The sequence below is a fragment of the Choloepus didactylus genome, chromosome 4 (assembly GCF_015220235.1).
Source record: "Choloepus didactylus isolate mChoDid1 chromosome 4, mChoDid1.pri, whole genome shotgun sequence".
NCBI classification, from domain to species: Eukaryota; Metazoa; Chordata; class Mammalia; order Pilosa; family Megalonychidae; genus Choloepus; species Choloepus didactylus.
The window spans coordinates 30,444,653-30,470,042 of record NC_051310.1 but is presented as its reverse complement, the minus strand read 5'-3'; the positions used below and the strand labels follow the sequence as shown (position 1 = coordinate 30,470,042).

At 40.2% G+C, this 25,390-nt stretch overlaps 1 protein-coding gene across 15 annotated transcripts in view; it reads left to right on the top strand.

The window, feature by feature from the left end:
- NRXN3 (neurexin 3) overlaps window positions 1-25,390 on the top strand; it is a 1,698,447-nt gene that overhangs the window by 1,129,818 nt on the left and 543,239 nt on the right. For 3 of the 15 annotated variants that reach the window (XM_037832172.1, XM_037832170.1, XM_037832171.1), the window contains exon 1: window positions 24,729-25,124. The exons of the other annotated variants lie outside the window; for them this stretch is intronic. In XM_037832172.1, coding sequence (XP_037688100.1) covers window positions 24,884-25,124 — 241 coding nt within the window. In that variant the 5' untranslated portion in view covers window positions 24,729-24,883. Of the gene's footprint in view, window positions 1-24,728; window positions 25,125-25,390 lie in introns of those variants that run through there. 15 annotated transcript variants of the gene reach the window in all.

The window sequence follows — 25,390 nt, the reverse complement described above, 5'->3', positions numbered from 1 at the left end:
AAGTTTAGATAAAGAGTTTAATGAAGGGACTCTCTAGGGTAAGGGAATTATCAGGGGTTGGTGAAGCACTTGGAGAAGAGTAAATAAGGCAAGCCTTAATTATCCCTAGGAGTGAAGGTTCGAGGGAAGGGAATAGAGAAGTCTGGCCAGAGTTATAGCCAAGTGAGAGAGGCCACCAACGCTTCAGCCTGAGATAAAATACTCCAACTACCCATCACAATCATGACCTGGCAGGGAGGTTTTGGGATGCAAGAGCAGAGTAAATGCCCAATACCTCTATTATTGGACCCACCTCTGGCTAAGTATACCAGAAGCTGGAGAGCAATGGTCTCATAACACAGTCTCTATAGTCTGTAGAGGTCTGCCTCCACTGGGGCAGAGAAGGAAAGAGAATGGGTCTCAAATGGAAGCAAGAATATCCATCCAATGAACAGCATTCTAGCAGCAGAAAGGAATCATTGATTATAAAAATGTTTTATTGTTATGTATCGAAATAATAAATGGCTATCAACTTTTCATATAACCTACATATATTATCAGTATTCTTTAAGGCAAATTTTCAGGCTAATGAGGAATGATGAATTGGTTGATATTAATGACCAATCAATGCACAAAAAGCTACTGAGTCACCCTTCTGTGAGGGCTAGCTATTGGAGACTGTGATTAATAAACATGACTATAAAATATGATTTCTTCCTTCATGAGAGGCTGATCTATAACACATAAAAAGAAAATTGTTTAATTTTAAAAGATAACATGGGAGTTCTAAATACATTGTAAAAATAATAAGTGAGTGCAGTTGAGTCTTTAAAAGTAGGCAATAAGTAAATATTTGCTGATTAATGAATGAGTGAATCATGTAATGAAGTTGGGCTTAAGGAAATGAGAAAGGGGAGAATGTTGAGGTAGGCTTTGGGAAAATAAAAGTATGGGTTTACCTAAGCTGAAAGAATAGATGGAGAAAATGCAAGCAATATGCATTGCTGAATCCATGGGATGATTCATTTGGGCTTGCCAAGGGACAGAATGTAGAACAATTCCTTTGAGGATATATCCTTGGGAGAATACTCATTTTTAAGTGACAGGTAATAGAAGACAAACCAAAGAAAATTTTGAGAAAGAGAAATTGCCATGTTCATTGCACCATTATCCCCATTTTCCCCCATCTGACAAAATCCTTTTCTAGAATATATGAAATTGGTTAGCCAATCTCTTCCACCAAAACAAGGACTATTTCCTTAGCCCAAAGCTATATGTCCTGTTGTATCCACCAAAGATCTTGTTTATTAGAGCAAGTAAATCAACTGCCTTCAATTTCACCACTTCAAATGAGGTGTATCTGGATGTCAATGTTCTGATGGGCAGAACACTAACACATAATAACCAGAAACTGAATTTATCTTCCAAGATCTTAATAGAGGATCCTCCTTATGAGGAAACCTTTCATACTTATCAGGCTGAGTGCTGAAATCTATTTACTTTTTATTTGTTTTTTTCACCCTATCTATTTCTGTCATTTTCCTTTTTAATTACCAGGCATATTTATTTGGAAAACAGTTTCCCTATTTTTATTTCTGTGAGATCTTCAGTTGAAGTCTTATTCCCTCCCATTATGCCAAGTATTAAAGCTGCAATTAAATTTCTTTTCAGTGTATATGGTTTCCCTGAAGATGGGTTTGAAGAAGATTAGATGTTAAGAGAAGGATACCATCCTGGAAGCAGTATATTTGTGGCAGGGGGAGATAGCCAAGGATATTCCCTTAGAAATTGTATCTGGTCTAAGAGGATGTTGACTGGATTTCAGAGACACTTAGAAATTGAAGGTAATGCAAGAATTACACTGAAAGAAGTGAACAAGAGCTCCGAAACCAATGGCAAACACAATACAGGAGTAGAGCCAGTGAAGTCATAAATGAGACAAATTTAGCTTATGGACTTAGAATACACTTTCCCTTTATATATACTCTGGGAAGACAAGACTCTTCCCTATCACAAAACATTTGGAGAACATGTTACTGTCAAGGAAACATAAAGGATGCACCACCATAGTTTCCCAGTCACATTGATTGATTTACATGGAACTCGTGAAGTTTAGTTACATCTAGGTTTGTTTAAAGACCTGGGAATCCCGAGGAGCTCATTCCAGAAGGAGACAAAATGGGGTTTCTAAGGGAGACTCCTCCTGAGTGAAGCTACAACTTGATGTTGTAGTGTGACCTGGATATTAAGGGAAAGAGATGTTCCAGGTCCAGTTTAAAGTTGGTCCTGAACATCTCTACATTTTCTTTCCCTGCATTGTCTATGGTTGTGGGAAGGAGGTTGTTTGCAAAGGAAAGAACTGTGATTGATCATCCATGGGAAAGGAAGAGAAAGGTGTTTCACTGCTGACAGTAGATGGAAAGGGCTCTGAAGGCAGTAGTCTAGATGTGGTTGCCATCTCCATGGAAGACAGAGTAAAAGCTTCCACAAACAGTGACGCACATGTGGCCTCCAGAACATAGGGCTAGAAATCTGACAGACAGTGAGAACCCCTTTTCCCACTAAGGACTTTTTTCAGGAAATAACTGGGGAGGGAGATCCTAGAATAAGGTTAGACTTCTTGCTAAATGGAGCAAGTGGGTACTCAAAGCATTGAAGTACACTGGCAAATTTCTTCTGTCTGCCCATCTGCTTCTATTTCTATTTTGTTTTGAATCTCTTTTGCATCTTCACTGAGGCAAGTTCTTATGCCCTCGTCCTCTTTTAAACCTCCCTGGACTGTCATGGGAGCACTGGGATAATAACAGTAGTGGTGGCAACAGGAACAATGACTGAAGTAGGAGGAGGAGAAGGTGGAGGTGTTTGAGGAGACAGAGAAAAGGAAGGAACTGTGTGTTCAGCATGAAATCATCTAAACTAATAAAAACTAATAAAATGAATGGATCAGCCCCTCCTTTCTGTTCCATGGTTTAAATTCTTCCCTCTTGGCTATACCTATTCTTGTAGGCAAGAAGAGCGGGAAGCCCTGAGAGCTTCATGTGTCCCCTGTGACACCCTGGGTGCACCTTGAAGACCCTCTTCCAAAAGTACTCTCTGCCCTTCTTGAAGAAGAGATGGGCAGAATGGCCCATGCTGCTATAACCCATGGTCCTCACAAGTGCAGTTCCCTCAAGAAATATTTTATTAATCCCAGTTGATTCTTATGACTGTGTGGCAGAAATTCACTTTCAACAATCTGTTATCTGTTTATGGAAAAAAAAAAGAGCAATTGGTCTCAGGCACTGGGGAAAATCAGCTCATTTGCAAAGACTGTTACTTAGTGAGGCTCCTTGGTGACTTTTCAGAGATAATTTTAGACATTGAAAAGGGATATTTCACTTCCTCACTCTGCTCTGCAGGCTCAAGCTGAAGACGTAAGAGACCTTAAGTGTGTTATTTGTTTCCTTCATATAGAAGCTTTGCTCGTTTATGTTGAAGTAGTGCTAAATAGGTGATGAGCATACAGGCAATCCAAGTAGGAAGCTGCACTACTGTGGGACCAAGGATTCCCATCTCTCAAAACAGTTAATTATCACACTGGCCTCAGACCACTTGAACTGCAGTCAGTTAAGAGGAAAAGAAGGAATTGCAACAAAATGTTGTCTCACATTGTAGCCTTCAGAGGGGACTCCAGTGGTAATACTGACAGTGCTTTGGGAGACATGTATCTTCCTTCCTCTCTTCCTCCCCTCCCCTCCTCCTCCTCCTCCTCTTCTTCTTCTTCCTCCCTCCCTCTCTCTCTCTCTCTCCCTCTCTCTCTCTGATTCCACCTATTGTTTCACTTTGTTAACTGTTTTCACCTTGCAAGTTTGCTTCTGCTGACATAACCCCTCAGACGTGCTGGCCCAGGACTGTCTCATTGAAAGGGAATCGTGTTCCTCCTCTCAAAACACACCCTCTAAAGATGCAGCTCCATCATTTCTTATTTCTGAAATCTTCCCTGGATTCCACAACCCTATTGTGAAATGAAACACATCAATTTCATCAGTTCTCCTAAGCTTATTGCTTGGCAGTGATCACAAAGTCACACTCTGGGGAAGTCGCCCAGGCGGTTTGGTTCCGCTGCTCTTGCCTGTCTCTATCATGCTGGCCAGTAACGTTCCTCGGCATTCAAGTTACCCCAGGTCATCCCAGCATATCCCGGGGAATAACAGTAGCTAATGATAGCTAATACCTGTGGAGTGCTTACCATGACTGGGGTTTTAAAGGTGGGTATTGAGGCAATATAGGGTACAGATTAAGAGCGTGATTTCCATAGCCAGAGATGTCATGTTCAATTCCTGCCATTTAATCACTGTGTGACTCTGGCCACGTTTTTAAAATTTTCTAAGCCACAGTATTCCTCATTTATAAAATGGTGGTGATTATAGCTATTGTGAGTTCTTGTGAGAGTAAAATAACATAATCCAAGGTAGAATACTTGTAATACCCAGTATATAGTAAAAAAAAAAAAAAGTCAATTATTATTGTTATTATGTGCTGGTTATTTCCAAATGCTTATATATAATTTTCAACCTCCTGTTAAATGGCAAGAATCATAAACACAGTAAGCCTAGTGGCTGGAGACTGATGGGATAATAATTGTGATAATAATTTAGCACACTATCTTCTCCAAAAGACAGATTTTTAAGTCTCTGCTTGAGATTGCCAATGATGTCTTAGATTGGAATCTTTTGCTTCTGAAGTAGACATTGATTGTCGCCTTTTATCAAATCTCCCCAGTTCTGAACTTTGGGAACCTAGGATTGAATATTTGCCATGAGAAGCTGGAACATTTCATTAAAGTCCATAATTATGTCATACCCAAGTATGAAAAAAAGGAAAGACAGCACTTCATCTCAGGATTGCTTCTGGCTGAATGCCCTGCCTACCTACATTAAATGCATTCCTTTTTTGTCTGTCTAATTCTTCCTCCATCATTCTCTCATTCCCTCACTCATTCTCTCTCCCACACCCCCTTACACACACACACACACACACACACACACACACACACACCAGAAGACCAGTTCAGTCACCTAAATGTCACAAAGATTTATAGTATTTGCATAAAATGATTAACTATTCCAAGGAAAGGCAAAATTCTCCAACTTAGATTTGTTATTTTTTTTAGCACTACTCCCAATAATAATTACTGTTGTCATTAGGCAATTGATATCACTACTTTCCCTGATAATACTTTTCACCATATTAGCAATTACACAGAACTCCCCTCTTCTGCAAGCTCCAGGCTAAATTACCAATGCCATTTCCTGTAGTAGAGCGCCCCCTAGCACCTCCACACATTTCTCAATTTAATTTGCTCTCTGAGACCCCCAAAAGTAGCTACTAGCTTTCTCCATTTAAGAATTTCATTTCTTCAAGAGTTTATGTAATCAGCATTAGGCTCCTAGGACTTGTTCATCTGACTTCAAGCAACTGGAATAGGTAAGGGGATTTTTTTGGACAGCCTATTCTGCTGGAAGCAAAGCAGGTGGCTTTCTCTCAGGTAACAATTGAATTTAAACCTCCCATTAATTTTGTGGCGTCTGCTTAATTCTCTTAATCTGCTAATGAGCTTCCTTTGGAAGAAGAGCAGTGAAGGAGTGGGTGGACTTCTGTTAGGTAACATTTAAATCTCTTCTGTGTGTGAAAGAGAGAGAGAGAAAGGGGCTCAGGGAAATAGTTTGAATGATTTTAGGTTTGCGAGGTTCACTTCTTTATCCATGAAACGAGGAGATTTTGGCTGCTGTCTTATTTGTATTTAATTTGGGTGGCCCACCTTGGCATTAGATCAAAGCCTCGGGCCCTCTTTTTAAAGCATTTGCGTGTCTGGGAAGAAGGTGGTAGGCTCACACAGCAGAACATAAGAGTGTATTGCTTAAATCTCTCTCAGAAGGCAGGGAGGGCGAGGGGGAGGTGTGAGATATTTTAAAAATAAGACATGCTGCTAAATTCCCTGCCAACCTCCGTTCCTGCTGAGTGGAGTGTAAGTAGCAAGTATCAGATAGTTCCTCCAGATGTCAGCTATTTAAAGAGAAGCGTGCTGAAAGTTCTGTGGACCCACAATTGTCTGAATCCCTAGTTGTGGCAGTGATAGTAATGGTAGTTGTGGTGGTGGTGGTGGATTGAGGACATAGATGCTGGCCTGGCAAAAACTTTTATCCATAACATAGACATGTGGGAATACATTTGTGCATTTGGGAAATAAGAAAAGTTAGACAGAAGAAATGACCTAATAACTCAGAAAGGCCATCATCCCAAGCAGTGTAAATAAGATCTGATTTTTAAATGCATGAAGTGTGGGGCCTGTCAGAAACCCTTACCTCCTGTAATATTATCATATTATCCTTGAAGAATTGACTTACATTTCAAAACAGTGAACAGTGAGATGAATCTTTCTTCAAATTCAATTTTAAACTTTACTGCTTGTATCTAAAACAAACAGACTAAAAATGTTATGACTCTTATCCTTTGTTATGTTTTTAATCCCAGTGTTTAAGGACTTCTTATAGGACAGGGTAAATTGACCTGTTTAATATAGTAAAGACTGGGAGGAAAAGATTGGCTCAGGTCTGCTTATAGTTTTCAGAATTTGTGGCATTGGTGTTTTAATGGCAGTATAGTAAATGCCACCCCTCCCCCACCCCTTACCACCTCAGTTGATGTTTTCTCATCTTGTTCATGCTTAAAACTCTGCAGAAGGGCCACAAAAATCCAGAAATTTCATTTTGCAAGTTAAAAATAGTCTGTTCTCCTTCAGTTTCTACAAATGCAGACTACATTCCTTTCCTTAGTTCATATCTCTGCTCTATTGCTTAATAACTAGATGAGCTCTCAAGGATTTAGTTTTATGACTTTTATGAGGGTTAGTTCTTCAGATTTCATGTGGAAATTAAATAAGATTGCTCTCAAGGTGTACCTTAGGTCTAGCTTCATTGAGGGTGACAAACAAATAATAGTTAACCAGCCCTTCACTTCTGGTTGAAGGTTTAAAGAGAAGCGTGCTCATCTCAGAGCCTTGAATGAATCAGACACCCAAATAACACTCAGCTCAGGGAGAAAACAGGCAGCGAAAAGAGGGATCAGTGATTAAGTAAAAGTAGAAGTTTTCTGTGGTCTTTTCTTTTTAACTTTACCTCTCTCCCTTGGAGATGTATTTTTGGTTATTCCAAACACAGTGGGATCAGATGCCCTTCAAACAAACTGACTTTGAGAGACACCGTGGTCATATATTTTGTTTTCTTTTTTCTTCTGTTTTCTTTTCTGGCTTCTTCTGCAGGCATCCCAGGTTGATACACTTGCAGGAAGAGATAAGAGGCAATTATACAGAGAGGAATCACAACCTGTGTGTAGTCGCTGTGTGGCTACTTGCAAAATGAGCCCTGCATACTATTGTTTGTCTCTTGGTAAGGCGGGGGAGACTAGGAGCTTTTGTTCATGATGTTAAATAAGGAACGCTGTCAAAAGGACAGGACTTTCCTTGTCTGCTATTTACAGCTATGGGAGAGGTGTTGGTTTCTCTTCTAAGCCCCACCTTCCAACCTTTTTTTCCTACCTTCTGATTTGCATTGTCTCATAAAGAAAACTTGGGTCTTTGAAATATACAGCTTGCTCTGTTGTTAGCATTTACAGTATAGCTTCTCTAGTGTTTTGCTAAGATCCTTCTCTGCAGGAAGCATCACTACCGTTCTAGCATCAATAGAATAATGCTTTAGCTTTTCCTATACATATATAGCCAGATTTTCCTCTTCAACTTTATGTTATGCTTATTGAGAACTGAGTTCAGGGTTGATATTCTGGCATTCTGTGGTTGTTTGGTTGAAGCCCTGAACTATATTTAGTGCATTACATGGGAGAGTTAGAACTTGGTAAGAAAGGTAATTTTATTCCTCCTTTTCCTTCTTCCCCACCTTTCTCTTTACCTGCCCATCATGTGCAGAATGCCATTCACTCAATTTTATCAGAGGGCAATTGCTAATGAATTTGAACAGTAGAACGACCCTGGTCACAGGATGCCCTGAAATTTCCTCAAGTCGTATAGATTAATTTTCTATTTCACACTTTTCTAGTGGTTGTGATAAATAAAAATATGTCTCTATCCTATCTTAACCTTAAAGGGATGCCAGTCATGATACCCATAAACAAGTACATATTTTATATATATAGATATATATACATATAATCATACACATGTACATTATATATATTTAAAGAGGATTCATTTCACTGTATGTTCTTATAAATTAGAGCTTAATGTCTCTATATGCTCTAATTTATAAAAGTAGAGTTGTAAGAACGAAAAATAAGATAGATAAGTCTCAGGGTGCCAGCAAGTAAGAAGGATGCAATGTCCTTAATAGAACAATGAAAAGAATGTGATTAATTTCAAAAAAAAAGAAAAAGGGAAAGAACACTCTCCCCATTTCAGGCCCACAGAACTAAGCTAAATCAGAAGACTGAGAGGCCTGTGTTGGGGAGTACTTCTGACAAATCCCTCACCCCACCCGCACAGCCACCCACAAGATAGGTGTATATTGTCTCTGCATGATTTAGTATCTGGTGCTATTCTGCATTTCTCAGTTTGGGGGCTGAATTCCTCAGCATCCTTGCCACATTACAAAAATAGAAAGCCCGATATCATAGTCATACCACCACCCCACTTGCCACCCACAGTGTAACAGAAGAGCAGGCAGGCCTCAGTGTTTGAAAGAGTTGTATTCCAAAAGTTACTTTAATTTTTGTAGCTCAGGTTAAGTTTTCCCAGAGAAACAATGCGGTTCTATTTTCAGGTCTCCCGTACAAACTAAAGCCAGGATATTCCCAATATCCTAGTCTAGAGCTACCATAGTCAAGTACCCAGACACACGGGAAATGTTGTCTAAGGAGATGTGTGATTGCAGTTCTACCTTTGGATGCCAGCAACACATTCCTCACTACTGCAGCTCTGAAACCAAGATCTGGGCTACCCAACCACCCATTCACTCCAGATTCCAGTCATGGGTGGACCTTGGATCCTGGGTCCAGGTGGGGGTTAATCAGGGACTGAAAAGCAAGAAAAGGGCCCCAAGTGCAAAACGGTGAGGTGAGGTGCAGGCCTGGATATTCTGTATTGGTGTGAATAACAGGGTTAGATATATTTGAGGGGAGTAACAGAAGCAGTAGGGAGGGAAGCATAAAAGCTGAATGAATCAGGTTTTGAATTCTAATAAATAGGAGAAGCAGAACAGAATTCAATTCACTTTAATACCCATTGTTGAGCACCCAATCCTGTATGTGCCAGGAAATTGAACAAAGTTGAGTGAGACATCGCATCCACAGTCAAGACCTCCCTGAGGGGAGGAAACAGGTGCATATGCAGGTTAATGTTCATGGAGTGGATCTGTTCAATACCAGGGTAAAGAGTCAGAGCACAGCAAGTCAAGAGGGTCATTCTGACTTGACAGTCAGCAAACATTTCATGGAAGAGATGACATTTGAGCTAGATCTGAAGGTTTTAACTGCCTGCGATAGGTAGGAACTAGAAGGATAAAAACAGTCCAGGAAGAGTGTGGGGAGATCAAAGCCCAGATGTGGGTGAAGGGCAGGGATGGTGTGAGTGCAAGGGTGGTATGAGAGAATGACTATAGCTTGTGGAGGAGGGGGCTGGCATGGGATGGGGAGTGATGAGTTAACCTAGTGGGTAGGATTTTCCACTTCATGCCATATATCCTCCTTGGGCATCAATGAGCCCCAGCTCTGAGAACAAGTCATAGCTCTAGTGGGGTAGAAGGAGTGAGGATGGGAGAAGGAGACTAGGATTTTGAGAATCTGACAGTTGGGAGCTGGTGGTAAGACATGTTTCCCCATTTCTTGCCTCTCCTCTTCTCCAAATACCACCCAGGCTATCATGTAACAGATGCTGATCAGGTGGGAACAAAAAAGGGAGGTGATGATTCCTCCATCAATATCGGCATTGATAGGTACAAGGTGAGGGAGTAGGTGGGAGGCTCTCAGCCTCCACTTCCTCTATGGGCTTTAAGGGCCTGGTGTAGTTCAGTCTGCTTGATTTCTGCAGGTGGAGTTGAGGAGACAAACACTTTGTGTGTATGTGTATGTGTGCATGCTCTCTAGCCTCTATGCTCCGTCCCAGTCTTAATGATGAACTTTTAAGGAAATGGAATCCATGTCGCTACCTCTTAACCATTCCTCAAGTAAAAAGACACAAAAACCTTTATAGTAAGATTCACAGCAGCTTGCAACTATACTTTTAAGCCTTAGACAACATCCTTTAATGGAGTTCTGTTGTTGACCACGTGTATGGAAACCTCCTTGTTGTCAGCCATAGAATGTCACATCTATAACATTTACCAGGTAGGTATTGGAATGAGAGCAAAAATAAATAAAATAAAATACCAACCCTACTATTTAAATGAGTATGCTAAAAATTATTATCTACCCATTGATACACTTTGGAAAGTTGGAAGTCTTTCCCACTTAGCTGAGCTTATGTGAAATTCTCAACTCCTAAGAAAATATGTTTTGGTATCTTTTAAACTGTGCACATGTGTATCTGCTTATCTCATTCACTAATCAACAGAGACAAGTAGGAACATGTTAATCATCAAATGAGGAGAAAGGAGATTTGGATCTTATTCTTACCAGTGTTTTTATACATCTTTGAGAACTTTCTCTTTCTAGGAGTTAGTTTCTTCATCTGTAAAATGAGGGACTTGAAGTAATTCGTGTTTAAGTGCTTGAGAGTCACAAACTTCTTGAAAAATCTGAAAACACCTTTCAACCTTCTTTCCAGAAAAAAAAAATCAAAGACTACATTTTGAATTCAGTTTCAGGAAGGAATTTTACAGGGCATTTTCTGAGGCACTACACAACTCCAAAGGGCATTATTCATATAGACAACAATGTAAATAACAGCCCTTGGAGTTGTGCAAAGAGGTGGCCCTCTTTATAGTGGTTCCTTGAACCCTTGAGCCAGATGAGTTCTTTCTGGCTCTGAAAGTTTCTAATTTTACAAATGCCATTATTATTATCAACAACCCCAAACTGATAAACCCATTGCAGAGAACAATGGTGAACAACTATATGAATGGAAACATCTTTCAAATCTCCTTCACATCAAAAAACACACAAATAAGCCTGCCAAAAATTAGAAGAAATGGTTTTAGAAATGGTGATTTATAAATGATTAAAAAAGTCTATCTGCTACTGTTCTTATTATACACTTTAACAGTGTGGTACTTATTAGTATGAAAAATATTATTAAAACTTGATGTTTTAAAAATAAATTAACTCTGTTTTGGAATTGGTCATCAAGAGCCCTACTCAAGTGTTTTATCTACTGAGGAGGGAATGAGTTAGGGGAAGATAAATTTTAATAACCTATAACTATTTTTAGTTTTTGTTTACCTCTCCATCATGCATGTAATCATGTCCATATGACAAAAACCAAGCAACCAAAAGTAGGTGGCAAGGGCAGTTGCGGGTTGCTAATTCTGCTATTCCTAATCTTCCTTTAACTGTAAGTGGGAGTGCAGGGGCTTAGAAGAAAAGGACAGTAGTTTCTGGTATTTATTTTTTATTGCTCACCCAGTACCACAATTAGTAACCACCACCAGCTGAGTAACTCCCAAAGTAACAACCATTCCACACCCCATCCCCAGGTCCCCCAGTCCCAGCAAGTGCCAGAAGAGAGAGGTTCAAGGAGAAGAGGATTAGAAAATTGCTGCATATTGTTATTCCTAAAGCTTCACCATGACTCTATGTATGGTCATTAATTTCTTTAGTCATGACTCAAGCCTGTGAGTTAGTGGTGTTAGAGACCCTCTAAGAGTCTTACAGCACCACCCAGGAGAACTGTCCTTTTGTCCTCACTTTGGATGCACTGACCTTTCTCTCTGTTAATCTTCTGTACACCAACAAGGTATACATTTTAGGAAATTACATCTATCAGGCATGATGACTCCCTCTGTGATGTTTTACTCCCACACAGACATACTCCCTTGGATGAAATGGCTTGCTCTCTGCCTAAATTGGGCTAAGATAAATGCTGCCGAAGACGTCCTCCGTCCTATGCCTCATCTACTACCTCTCCCTTGTGAATTCCCTTCTCAATTTTTAGGGAGTTCACAGTAAATTCTTTGTCGTATGTACTCACTTGCTTGAGATTAATAGGTGGGCAGTTGACCAAACCAGAGGTATAGCAGGGGGTATAGACAGTAAGCACAAGTACGCCAGCAGGTATTATTATTCAAAAGTTGAGCAGCTCTTTGGCCTTAGTTTCTATTATAAAAATTAGAAGTTAAATTTTAAAAACTGGGAATCTAAATGAGATATTCTATGTTTAAATGAGTTGCCTAGTATCTGGCAATTAATGTTAGACCTAAGAATTAAAATCCAAATATTTTCATTCCTAAAGCAGGATGAGAATATGTCTCACAATCACACCATATTACACCATTGGAAAGTATACATAATAGAGTCCCTTCTTCATTAGATCATAATCTGGTTTAAAGTAACAAAAGTACAGTCCTTCTTCTAGTATAACTTTTCAAAAGCTTTCTGATTTTCTTTGGCTTTAAATTACATGTTCATGCATCTTTTCTTCTTCCTCTCTGTCTTACAGTCTAAAGGTAAGCTCCATGCTCAACATGCTCATGGTCATACCAAAGTTCTCTTTTAGAATGTTGTTCCAGAATTTTCCATTTGAGAAGATCAAAAAGTCAGAGAACATCAGTTGTATTTTCCCAGCATTTGGTTCCCTGGTTGAGGAGTACTTTTGACAATTACAATTGATTTCGTTGGAATCTTGGGTTTTAGAGTGAAGACTGTCAGTCTCGGAAGATGGGCATCTTCTCTACTCATAAAAGAGTAACCAGAATCATGTAGTTGTTCTTGGGACTCACTCTGACCTACAAAGGGAAGGGGGCAACTTCTGAGAAAAGAAAGGGAGTTAGACATCATTTGTAACAGGAACACAGGAACTAAATCTATTTATTCAAGTTTCCTAAGACTTCAACAAGTAATGAACAGCTGCAAGTTATCTGAATATGGAATATACTGTGGATTTTCCACTAATTTAATGTAACCCCAGGTTTGCTTTCCCATTTTCAGATAGTGAGCACAAACTACACTTTACCAAATTTAAAGTGTTCGAACACCATATAATAAGTACCAATATCCAATGCGAATGATTTGAGCACCATTTAATTCTAATGTATATACTTGAAAATTGTTTATATGAGACATTAGTTTTATTTTGCTTTTTGTACATGAAAGAGAACACAAGAGTTGTATAAACTAATTATTATCTAATAGCCAATGCTCTGAGACAATTATTTGCATGTCATTTTGTTTTACTTCATTACAGAGCAAGCATTTGTGTAGGGTAAACTGCAATGAGCACAGTGATAGAAACACAAAAGGAAAGAATAAAAGAGAGAAATCGATCATAGGTTTCTTTCTAAAAGCATCACTTTAATATTCTGTTATATGCAGAAAGTGATAATTAAGGATGGATAATTATATTGTAACACACACATGACTTTATTTTAAGAGAAATATAGCATTTCGTTTCATTGATAAAATGAGAGCTCTTAATTTTTCAATCACAAATTTTGCATTTTTATAATTGATCTTAACTATTATTGAAGATAATGAAGATATGGAACATAATTATTGATACTTAAGCATTTGTTTATGATTCTAATATGTGGCTATGTTTTGAATTATATTCCATGCATTCTTGAAAAGAATGGGACTTTCTAATTGTTGTATGCAGGGTTACAGATATGTCTAGTCTGTCACCTATGTTATTTAGTTAACCTATAGCCTTTTACTTTTTTCCCAGTTTACCCTATCAGTTTTTAAATGAAAGATATGGTAAATTTATTCAGCAAGTAGTTATTAAACACTTAACATGTGCCAAGCATTATTTTAGGTCCTGGAGAATCAGCAGTGATTTAACAAAATAAAACAAAGCATAAAACAAATAAAAATCACCTACCCCCTAGAACATACATTTCAGTTTAGTTTTTTTTTTTTTATCATGGATTCATCAGTTTTGTTTTTTTTTTTTTTTTTTTCCTATCCATCAATATGTGCTTTATATATTTTAAGTCTATGTTATTGGGTGAATAAGAGATTCAGGACTCTTTTGGTTACTATTTCATGAGTGTATAAGCTAAGATATCATATTGGGTGTATGATCGTTCTGCTTCTCTAGGTCATCCACAGACCCAGGCTGCTTCTGTCTTGTTGCTCAGTGATATTACTTCAACCAGACTTTTCAGTGAGAAAGAAAAGACCTCTGCCTTGTTTAAACATAGCTATACGGTGTCAGCAAAAAATAGTCAAATAAATATCCTAATTCATACACCTGGCAAAGGTTAACCCAAAGAAAACAGATATGGCAATGTCCTCATCCACATGGCTAGAGTTGCCTTACCTCCACATCCATATTCCAGAAAAGAGACCAAGAGAAAGTAGAAAGCAAGCATCAGCTTCCTAAGAGGTGAGTTGGAAGTTACACACGTCACTTAGATATAATTTAGCAATGGAATTTAGACTGTATACTCAGTAGACAGGTGGCTTGAGTTCAAATTCTGGCTCTATCACTTACTAGCTATATAAATATGGACAAGTTGTGATCTGTGTCTCCTTTTCCCCAGTTGTAAAATAAGATGATAATAGTGTCTAGCTTATAAACATTCAGACAATGTCAGTTATTATTCTTGTTTTAAAGCCACCACATATTAGTTAGTGGTAGTAGCAGAAGTCATAGAAATAGTAATTACAGTAGTGGTATTAATAGTAGTGATATCATATTTACTTAGATTTACCCTATTATATCAGTCTTCTGTACTCTAAAATTAATCTGTTGGTTTCAAGATTTAAATCTTAGTTTTGGTTTTCTTTGGGTTTAATATGGTGAACCAAGGTGTGGCTATTTTTTTTTTTTTCCTGTTCAGGAGCCTTTAATACAAGAATTCACATCACTTAATATGAAAAATTTCCATCCATTATCTTTTTAAATATTTGCTTCCCCCCTTTCTATACCCCGTCCTAGAACTCCTAATAAAGACTTTGGACTTTTCATTTGCTCTTTTATGGCTCTTAATAATATACTTCTTATCTCCTTTTCTCTCTTTGCTATATTTTAGGAAGTTTCCTCAGTTCTGTCTTCCAGTTCATTAATTCTCTTTCCAGCCACACGTACATAATCCATCTAATGGTTTGCTTGCTTTTTAAAATTTCATTGACTATATTTCATTCCCAAAAGCTTTTTTAGTTCTTTCTTAAATATGCCCTTTTCTCACAATAGCTTTTCTTTCTCTGTGGTTTCTATGATTTCTCTCTTGAATCATTTCAATCTTATATATTTTGGTAAGTTTTTTCAAATTGTTCTATTTTCTCACATTGTTTGTGTTCCTTATCCTCCTGTTTTTCTGTCTGTTAAATGTACTCATGATGGACTATCTTCCTACTGGATTATTGTTGTCTTTGAAGCTAATTTTATATAGATGTTGATGTTACTATAGGAGTCATGCATGCCTCAGTCTAGAGTAATATTCTAGAGGACTATTCCAGATTATTCTGACATTGACATGCCATGTGATATTAAACAAGTCAGTCTCTTTCACTATATCTCAGTTTCTCTAACTTCCTTAGGTGTCTCTTGAATACCCAGCTCCTTTCTCTTTGGCCATACCAGCTGTTGAGGAGGGATGGCTTGTAGCAGAATAGTTCTGTTTTCTGTCCCAGAGTTTTCAAGATACATGTCTTTATTTAAGGGGATTCATTGTTATTTATGTTCAGACCAACAGGATTCCCTACTGGGAGGTAAAGAACAATGGGGCAAGTAAGTGAGCATACTCTTTCCACAGCAATGAGCTCTTCACCAATGAAAAATGCCCTCTTAGGTCACAAGAACAGCAGCTGTGCAGGTGTTAATAGTGGGGGGAAAAACAAACCAACACTATTTGGTATTTAAAATAGAAACATAAAGTTGTTAATATATCTAGAGATAACTTGTACTGCATGCAGTAATGGACAATGAAATTCTAGTGCAATGGTACTACTTAGCCTTGCATTAGTTTTACATAAGTCTAAGCTTCCTCACTTCAATGTACGTGGTTTTAATGAACAGAGATATCTTACGATTTTTGCAACATCCGGGTATTCCATTTGAGCATCAAAATAAGGCCAAGAGCTCATATTCAAGTAAGTGCAAAAGTAACGGGTAAAGAGAAATTTAAAAGGAGCATTTAACCAGGGTCATAATACCTTACATTTGAGGGGGAACTTAGAGGTTATGTACTTCATTCTTTCACTTATTCTAAGACTACAACTTCAGGCCCCCTACCAGGCATTCTCTGTTTGAATATATCCTGTGATGGAGACCTCACTGCCTTGAAAGAAGTCCCTTCCAATTTTGTAATGGTTCTAAATGTTGAAAAGTTCTTCCTAATTATAAAGTGCTTGTATAATTTGGAGAAAGGTTATTTCCTACAATAATTAAATGCATCTCAATTCTCTTCCACAAACCTCCACCGAATGTCTCCTAAGTGCCTCTTACTGTGCTAAGTGTGATATAGGGACTACTGTGATTTCCATTTTACTGATGAGAAAACAGGGTTTCTGAGGCTAGATAACTTGGCCAAGGTCACACAGTGGATCAGAGATTTGAACTTTAGCTGTCTAACTCTAGAATCCATGCTGTTGACCTGTCTATGAGCCATTTAGGGGAACCATATATAAACTTGGCTAATAATAGCAGGATGTGACAAGTATTAATAGAACAGTGCTTTGGAAAGATAGAAAAGAACCACAAATTCTGCCTGTTCAGATTAGAAATGGTGACTTTGAAGACACAGATATCATCAATGCCAAAATATTGCTATCTCAATGTTGTTTCATCTGTTTTAAGAATAGCTTGTTCCTCCTAACTCAGATACAAACTCACATTCAATACTCCCCGACATAACCTTTAGTTTTCAAATATGCAAAATCCTCAATACCACTAAGAAATGCCCTTGTTACTCATCCTGCAAACGTTTCTGGGGCTGCTTAGATAAGACTTTGGACCTTCTGTTGGGGGCCCATTCATTTCATTCCCCTCTAAGATTTCTCTGTTAAGTGAATTCAAGACTACATAATATCAAGGGAAAGTGGCCATTTATTCTACATCTCTGTCCTTCTATGTTAGATGATGTATTATTCTTCAAAGAATAGTGAGATAGACACTTGAGTGAGATGGATGCGTGAGACGTCCTAGAATTAAATGATAGTCTTACGAACTGAAAACTGACTACGTGGATGAAATTGAACAAAAGAAAGACTCTTGGCTATGCCGAAATCGAACTTTTGATTGATTTGCTGTTTATCTGTCACCTCTGAATATGGCAGCTCTGTCATTAGATATAGAGAATGTGGCTTCCAATACGTGGCGTTCCTTTCCATTCCTTTCCTTCCCTTTCCTTTTCTTATTCCATGGAATACCTGTCTTTTGAGTTGAGAGAAAAACTGACCTCTTTCTGAGGTCCTCAGGCTTTAACAATTTAAGTGATGAGTGGAAGCTGAGCTGAGGGTTGGACTCTGTTAGGAAGACCTCTGTGATTGATTCCACACTATATTGATAATTTCCTCCCTTACATTCCTCTATATCTGTCTATTGAAATCATTCCAGGTCCCATTCATAATAATAGTAAATAATTTAAAATATGCTTTATTGTAAGATATATTTGCAAATATATCTTCTCATTGAACCCTCAAAATAATCCTATGAGGTAGGTATCATACACAGTTATAATTTGAGGACACAGGCTCAGAGTGTTTAAAGCAACTTGCTCAGGGTCCAACAGCATGTAAGTAGTGGAGTCAGGATTTGAACTGTGATACTTTGACACTTGGGTTACATGCCATATTGTCTATGAATCCTTCCAGATAATCCTGCTCCTTCCAGAGTGGATTAATTGCTTTCTCTACTTCTGTATGCATTTATACCTTTATTCTGGCACTTACCACTTTGGATTTGGGAAGCCATATATATAGATGGAAGTTTGGGTTTGTTTTATTTGCTTTGGGTGTTCCCCCCCCCCCCCGCTAGATTATTTACTTCTTAAGTTTTGAGATCTTCTTATTCATCACTGTATCTCCTGGACTTTACCCAGTGCCTTACCCATAGTGAGCACAATTTAATGTTCGTTGAGTGAATGAGTTGACGCACTGAAGAAAGGATGGAGCCATGGTTTTTGTGTATACTGGGTGGAATATTTGTTGAATAATAATGAAATACTAAATAAATCTGGTGGAAATTACTAAAAGATTTAGAAGGCATGTCTTTCAGGGAAAAGACTAACATAAGTGGAATTTATTTTTTAACTAAGAGAATAAAGGGAGAAATTAGAGGAAAATAAATTAGAAGAGAAGTAGACAGAGACCCCTTTCAGATCTCAAAACCCATTACCTTGAGAGTTCTACACTGAAAAACTATTATTCGTGAAACAATGCTGGGTTTTGTAGCCCACATTTGGTTCTGGGAAAAATCATGAACTTTAATGCTTTGAAGTTTGTTTGAAAGATATTTGTGAGAGGAATGTGAAAAGCTACTCCCTTTTCCATAGAAGGTGGGCAAAAAAGCCCAGTGAGTTTTGTAACTCATAGGGGAGACTGTCCATTCTACGTGTTGGAACTGCAAAGGGAAATTTTTGTTTACTCACTGCCCTGGAGTTTTATAAAAACAAGAAGAGAAAACTATCTGCAGAGATAACTTTCAAGGATTTGGGGGGAACAAAAGAGGATAAAAAAATAATAATAAACACAACAAATCACATTTATCACTCATTTACTGCATGCCAGATACTGTTTATAAGCACTTTACATCATGAACTTCTTAAATCCTCACAACAATCTATTAGATAGGTAGTATGATTATTCCCATTATATAGATTGACTAAGGATCTTGTCTACATTTTCACAGCAGCTAAAAAGCCGGGCCAGGATTTGTGCCTAGGCAGCCCAGCACCAACCAGAGCCCAAGCTCTGAATCTGTGTGCTCTTCTCCAATTGCCCTCTAAACCTTCCATCTGATAATGATCTATAAATATACACAAGGGTTATTCCTTCTGGTATTGTATAAAAGCAATTCATTTTATTTGCATCTTCAAAACTTCATAAAGATTTCCATGATGCTAAGGATTCATGGAGAAGTTCTCATGAAAGTTTAGACCTTTGATATTCAATGTAAACTAGTAAAAACTGGGATCACAGGCATTTGCATAACCAAATTTGTCCCTGAAAAACTAATGTGCATCCGGTCTGAGTAAAAGGAAACTTTGCTTCCATATTAAAACAGCTTCGCTTGTGGCCTCGAAGAAAGTCTGGCTAAGGTTTACACAGCAACAGTTCATATTTTTCTTATCCTTGAAGAAATGTGTGACGCTTCTAATGAAGTAGATATCCAAGCCTCATTGATCAAACTCAAGATATTTGGAAACTTTCCTGAAGGGATTTTTTTTTTTTTCCTACGTACAAACTCCTGATATCCCTACTTCAGCCACAAGGAGGACAAGAGAATGACTATGGATGTTTATAAGGATAAGTTAAAGGAATAGAAGCAATATATACCTTCACTAACCTATAAAAATTATACAAGGATGCCATTGTCTTAAAAAATTAAATACATATAAGAGTGATAGATAAAAGAATACAGCTTCTCTTTTATACACCCAAACATAGTCAAAATCTGCTTTTTAGCAGGATGGATTTCTTATAATAAATGAATGGAAGAATTAATTATGGGACTATAAATAAATCTACTGACATACAATACAGCAAAGTTTGCAGTTTTATGGTGTCACTGGAACCCTTGGATGTATTTACAGCCAGGTTAACAGTTATCTGTAGTTTCTCAGGACTTTTATTTCATTTCATTTGTGAGAGTGTTATTTTGTTTGCCTTTTGTAACCTGAGTGGAGAGAGAACATAAGGATTTCTACTCTTCCTATATGGAAAAAAAAGGGTTCCCACCTAAGAGCTTAGGTTTTGCAGATACAGACAGTTCTGAGGCCATCTGGTCTTCCTGCATCCGTGCAGGCATATTAGATGTGTCTGTAATGAACAACTTGACAGATAGCACCTGCTGGCAGCCAAGTGGCAAGTCATAGTCCATAGTGAGAAAAGTCATATGCAGAGACAAAATGTATTGTGAGAGATGGACAGGGCAATTTTGCATTAGGTTACTGGCACCTGACAGGAACAAGTACAATCCACGAGGCTTATTTTAGAAGCCAAAAGATTCCCCAGACTGCTTGATAGCTGAACCACAGACCCAAACAAGACGAAGAGGGCCAGGACAGATAGGATAAGGATTCTCATAACTTATCTTGGGACAGTCTCCTGGCGGGGCTAGAGGAGATTAAAAAGCAGAGAGAGGCAGTCTAGAATGACAAATTCTGAAGTCTAAAGAAATAGAGAAACCTGGCTATTAACCAAGTAAACACAGCGACAGGGGTTTTAGGTTTCAAAGCGTACTGTTAGGATTCTGTGGGGGTTTATTCAAGGGGAGCTAAGCGTGGTTGTTCCTGTGAAATTATTTCTAATTTTTCAACTTTAAGTCTGCGGTGAGCATAATGTTTCTAAATCTATTTTTCTTTCTTTCTATCTTAAAAGTGGACCCTCATCTTCACCCTCAGCTACAGGATGAAGCTACTTGATTCCCAAGTGTGCTCACTCACAGGAACCTCTAGAGAAGACAAGTAACTCAGGAAGAAAGAAGTAAGCTTTTGGTGATAGTGCAGGTGATGATGAACCCTTTAGCTGAAATTCTAGCTATAGGTGGTATTCAGAAAGTATCACTCATGCTAAAATCTAAAAATATATCTTTAAAGGGTCAGCTTAATATAAGCTCTAACAGACATGAGAAGAATGGAAATCAGAAAAGAAGTTTATATAGTAATCTGTTGACTACAGGAAGGGAAAAGAGGGATAGAAAATGAAAGAAAAAATAACATGCTAAACTGGAAAATATGCATTTATCAGGATAATTGTGGCTTTCCTCTTCTGGAATGAGAGAAGTAAAATAAACCAATTCCACATTTATCCTTGATAATTCTTCTCAATATTCAGTTGTGTCCCTGAATGGAATCAGCCTTACAGGAATTCACAACTACATCTTTTGCCATTTTGCAAAAAGTAAATAAGTAAATTATAAGTGTGACAAGTGAAATGAATAGTTCCAGCTGTGACACACCAGCATTTCCAGATTTTGTACTACATTATGGATTTATTTTCACTTTATTGCCTAGAAGAGAATTAACTGGGATGTCTATCTAAACTTCCCATGCTTCCTCAGGATAAAATAAAAGCAGTCTTCAAAGTACTTGGTGCCAATTTAGAAAAGAAGAATAACATTAATTGGGAAGGTGGTCAAGTCATCAACTCTGGAAATGCTGTTCTTGGGGATTCATGTCACAAAACCTCACGAAATTAAGTCAGTGAAATAAATGATATAAGAACATGCAAGTATGAGATTGGCAATTGATTCATTAATCATTCATTCAACAAATATTTATTGCGCTCCTACCATGTGCTACCCATTGTTCTACATATGGGAATATAGAGAACAAGACAAAGGCTCAGCATTCAGGGAGCTTACCATCTTATTCAAGGAGATAGCCTATGAACAATTGCATAGATGATACAACAATTTCAGAAAGTAGAGGGTCCTGTGAAGAAAATGAAACTGGATAATGGGATAGAGTGCTTTCAGGGGTGGTGGTGCCTGATTTTTGATGAGAGAGCCTCCGACATATGAACTGAGACTTAATGGTTAAGAAAACACCAATCATTTGTTGGTCTTGAGGAAAAGCCTTCCAGACTACCCCAGCAAGTATAGAGGCCTTGGATGGGAATGAACTTGGCCTGTACAAGGAGCAGAAATAAAGTCTGGGGGCTGGAGTGTAGCAAGAAAGGGGGCATTTGGCAGGAGCTGGAGCTGGGAAATGAGGCATGAGCCGGGTCACATAGGTGCTCTTAGGCCATAATCAGTTTTAATACATCCAGTGTGCAGTGGGAATCCATCAGAAGGACTCAAATCAGAGAGCAGTTGGATTGAATTGGAATTATGTTGTGTCTTAAGAAGTTCTGCTTTTTGTCAGGTGCTATGCTAGATCTCAGTAAACATTATCTCATTTAAAACTCCCAACAACCTCATGAGAGATTGTTGATCCACATTTTACAGAGGACACTGAGATCTGAGTTTAGGGTCCATAAATCATCCCCACCCCCTTGCTGTGGCATTCCTGGGTATAGGTTGCTGTGTTTTAGCTTAAGACATTATTTGTGGGCCAACTAAGCACATGGAAGACCTTCCCATAAGGCCACCCCCGTCGAAGGCCGTGCACCTTGGATCACCTTACAGCTGAAAGCCAGGGCAATTAGGATGATTCTGTGCATCATTTACCCTAGGCAGCATGGACCTTTGGGGGAACACTGATTTCAGAGTACCATGTCACTACCATAAAACCTGCAATGGACTTGATATTTGACCTTGAAGACAAATCACCAGCAGGCTGGGTATATTCCTCTGTTAGAAAGACATAATGCTAACTTCCTTAATTCTCCCTGGGGTGTCCCAAGGATGAATAGGATTGGTCAATTAGTTGGGAGGTTTGGAATATTCACTGAAAAAAGGGTTATAATAGGTAGCTATAATCTCCTTAAAAGAAAAATGCCACCTAAATACAACATATATTGATATGATATAATCAGATTAACTCCGAAGTATTATTTCCCTCTGTCTCTTAAAAAACAAACAAACAAACAACAGTAACGTGGTTTTTAACGGTGTGATGGGAATGAGGGAGTCAAAGCCAGCAAGATGCCCATCCAAAAGGGCCTGGTCCATCAGAGCTGCCGGTTGGATTTGCGCCTTCTGCTCATCACGGGAGGGCGCAGGGATCTCGTCCAGAATGTCCAGAATGTCACCCGTTCTCTGGCACAGCCCTGTGTCAGCCCCTCCTGGAATCACAGATGGCCACAACGGCCCGCCAAGCAGCTTCCTGCCACTCGCGCTCTCCCATGTAGGTACAGCCAGGATGTAAAAGCCGCGCGCTGTTTGGCACCCAGCGCCCGGGAGGCGCAGGGGTCTTCACCTACCTGGGGCAGCGCCTCCGCGGCCAGTAGCCCAACTACAACTCTTCGGCCGCCAAACGCAGCTCTCGCCCTTTCTGAAGGAGTTTGGCCAGCACCGGCGGTGCGGGTGCTAACCTCTGGGTCTGAATTCCAGGAGTTCTGCCCACTGGGAGTGGAAGCCACGTTCTCGAAAGCCAGCCAGCCACCAAGCCCCTCATCCTTCGGAGTCCCCGAGCCGCCCCTCCACCTTCTTTCGAGAGCCTGGACTCGGGTTCCCGCCATTCGCTCCCGGGTCGGGACCTGGGCATCTTAACCCCAGGGAGAGACACGCGCGCCGCGAGTGGTGGTGCCACGCGGGCGGCCAAGCCGGGAGGAGCGCGCGGGCGGCACAGCCGGATCAGCTCCTGCTGACTCAAGGGGTTTATTTTTATTTCTCTCTGGGACTACTTCGGACTTAGTCGCCGACTGTATTTTGCTTCCCAAATTGTCAAAGAAGCCTTAATCGCCTGAGTTTGGTTTAAGGCGCCTGGGAGAGGCGAGAGGAGAGCGTGATAAAGAAGACGCAGCGTCCGTCCGTTTTTTCTCACTCACACACGCGCGCGCGCACACCCGGCAGGGTAAGCGCCGAGCGAGGGGCGGACGGGCTGAGCGCGCGGGACGCTTGCGCGGGAGTGTACGAGCGTGTGATTGAATGGGGAGGGCCGGGATTCCGGGTCGCTCCGGCCCCTCCCTCCGCCCGAGCCATCCAGTCCCTCGGCAGAGCGCTCGGGCTGCACTGATTTGCTCTCGGGAGTGCGCTATTTGCATATGACTTGCCCATTTGTGAATTTGGCTCCCCAACTCCTCGCTTCACTTCACCTGTGCCTCCCAGTTCCGCGCACTTTGCAGGCGCCCTCCCGCTTCTCAGCCACCCCTTCCGTCTGCGGGGCACCTCCTCCCGCGCTTTCCCTGCTCTCGCCCACCGCCTTTCCCTCGGCCCTGTGCCATGTTGGTTTAGGTGGCTGCTCCGCGTTGGTTTCTCCTCCTCTCCTCTTGCCCTCCGGTCCTTCTTGTTCTCTTCCTCCGGCTGCTGCTGCTGCTGCTGCTGCTGCTTTTCATCCAGTTGGGAAAACCAGGAAGCCAACGGCTGCTCCGTGGCGCTCGTCCAGTACGCTCAGGGTTAACAGCTTCCGCACTCTCCGCCAAGACACAGAGGAAGAAGAGAAGAACTCTCCCACCTGCAACCCCCTTTTGCCTGGCAGTTCTGCATTGCATCGTTTGGGAGGGGAAAAGGAAAAAAAAAATGGTCAAACTCCTTGGATGTTGGGATAAACTAACCTGAACCGGCTCGGATGCCCTGCTGCTTCCTCTTCTTTCCCACCTTTCCTTTCCTCCGCGTGGCCTCCCGGAGTGTGCAGTTAAGTCATCAGACCTGAGGTGCCTAGAGATCTGGAGAAAACCACGCCGAACCTCTCTTGACATGTGTGGCATTCCGGGGCTCCCTAGCTGGTTTGCTGCGCCTGGGTGGACTCTGGCATCCTAGATTTCCACCCCGGGGCCGGGGTTTTTGCCTTCTATCTTGTGTGTGTGCTTTTTTTTTTTTTTTTTTTTTGAACCTGAGTCATCATCTGTTTTGAACGCGTTTATTCCTTCCTTCTTTCCATAATTCGGGCAAGTCTTCCTCCTGCTATGATGGGCCCCTGGGCATCATGAACTTCGTTATTCCTCACTGGCTGGAATTCAGACTGCCCATCTGTAGCGGTCCAGTGCGTTGACCATGCACCTGAGAATCCAAGCGAGACGGAGCCCTCCTCGCCGGCCGGCCTGGACGCTTGGGATCTGGTCCCTCTTCTGGGGATGTATCGTCAGCTCTGTGTGGAGTTCCTCTAATGTAGCTTCCTCCTCCTCTTCCTCGCCGGGGTCTCACTCTCAGCACGAGCACCATTTCCATGGCAGCAAGCATCACTCAGTGCCTATTTCTATCTATCGCTCCCCTGTTTCCCTTCGCGGAGGGCACGGTGGGTCTCTCGCTCTTTATGCTTTAAAGGGGCATAGCAATTCCTTAACACCCTCGCCTTTCACGTAGTGTCAAGGGTGGGAAGGAAGTGAAAAAAAAATGGACTAAAAATGATGAAAGGCATCGCATGTGCATGAGGGAAGAAAATGCCCAGTTTTCCTTAAAAGCTAATGTTTTCTGCCTCCAGACCACTAGTTTCCTCTAAAAGGTTCTGATTTTAGCTCCTTCTTTCATAGTCTCACACCCCGGCTCTCCCCTTTGCAACCT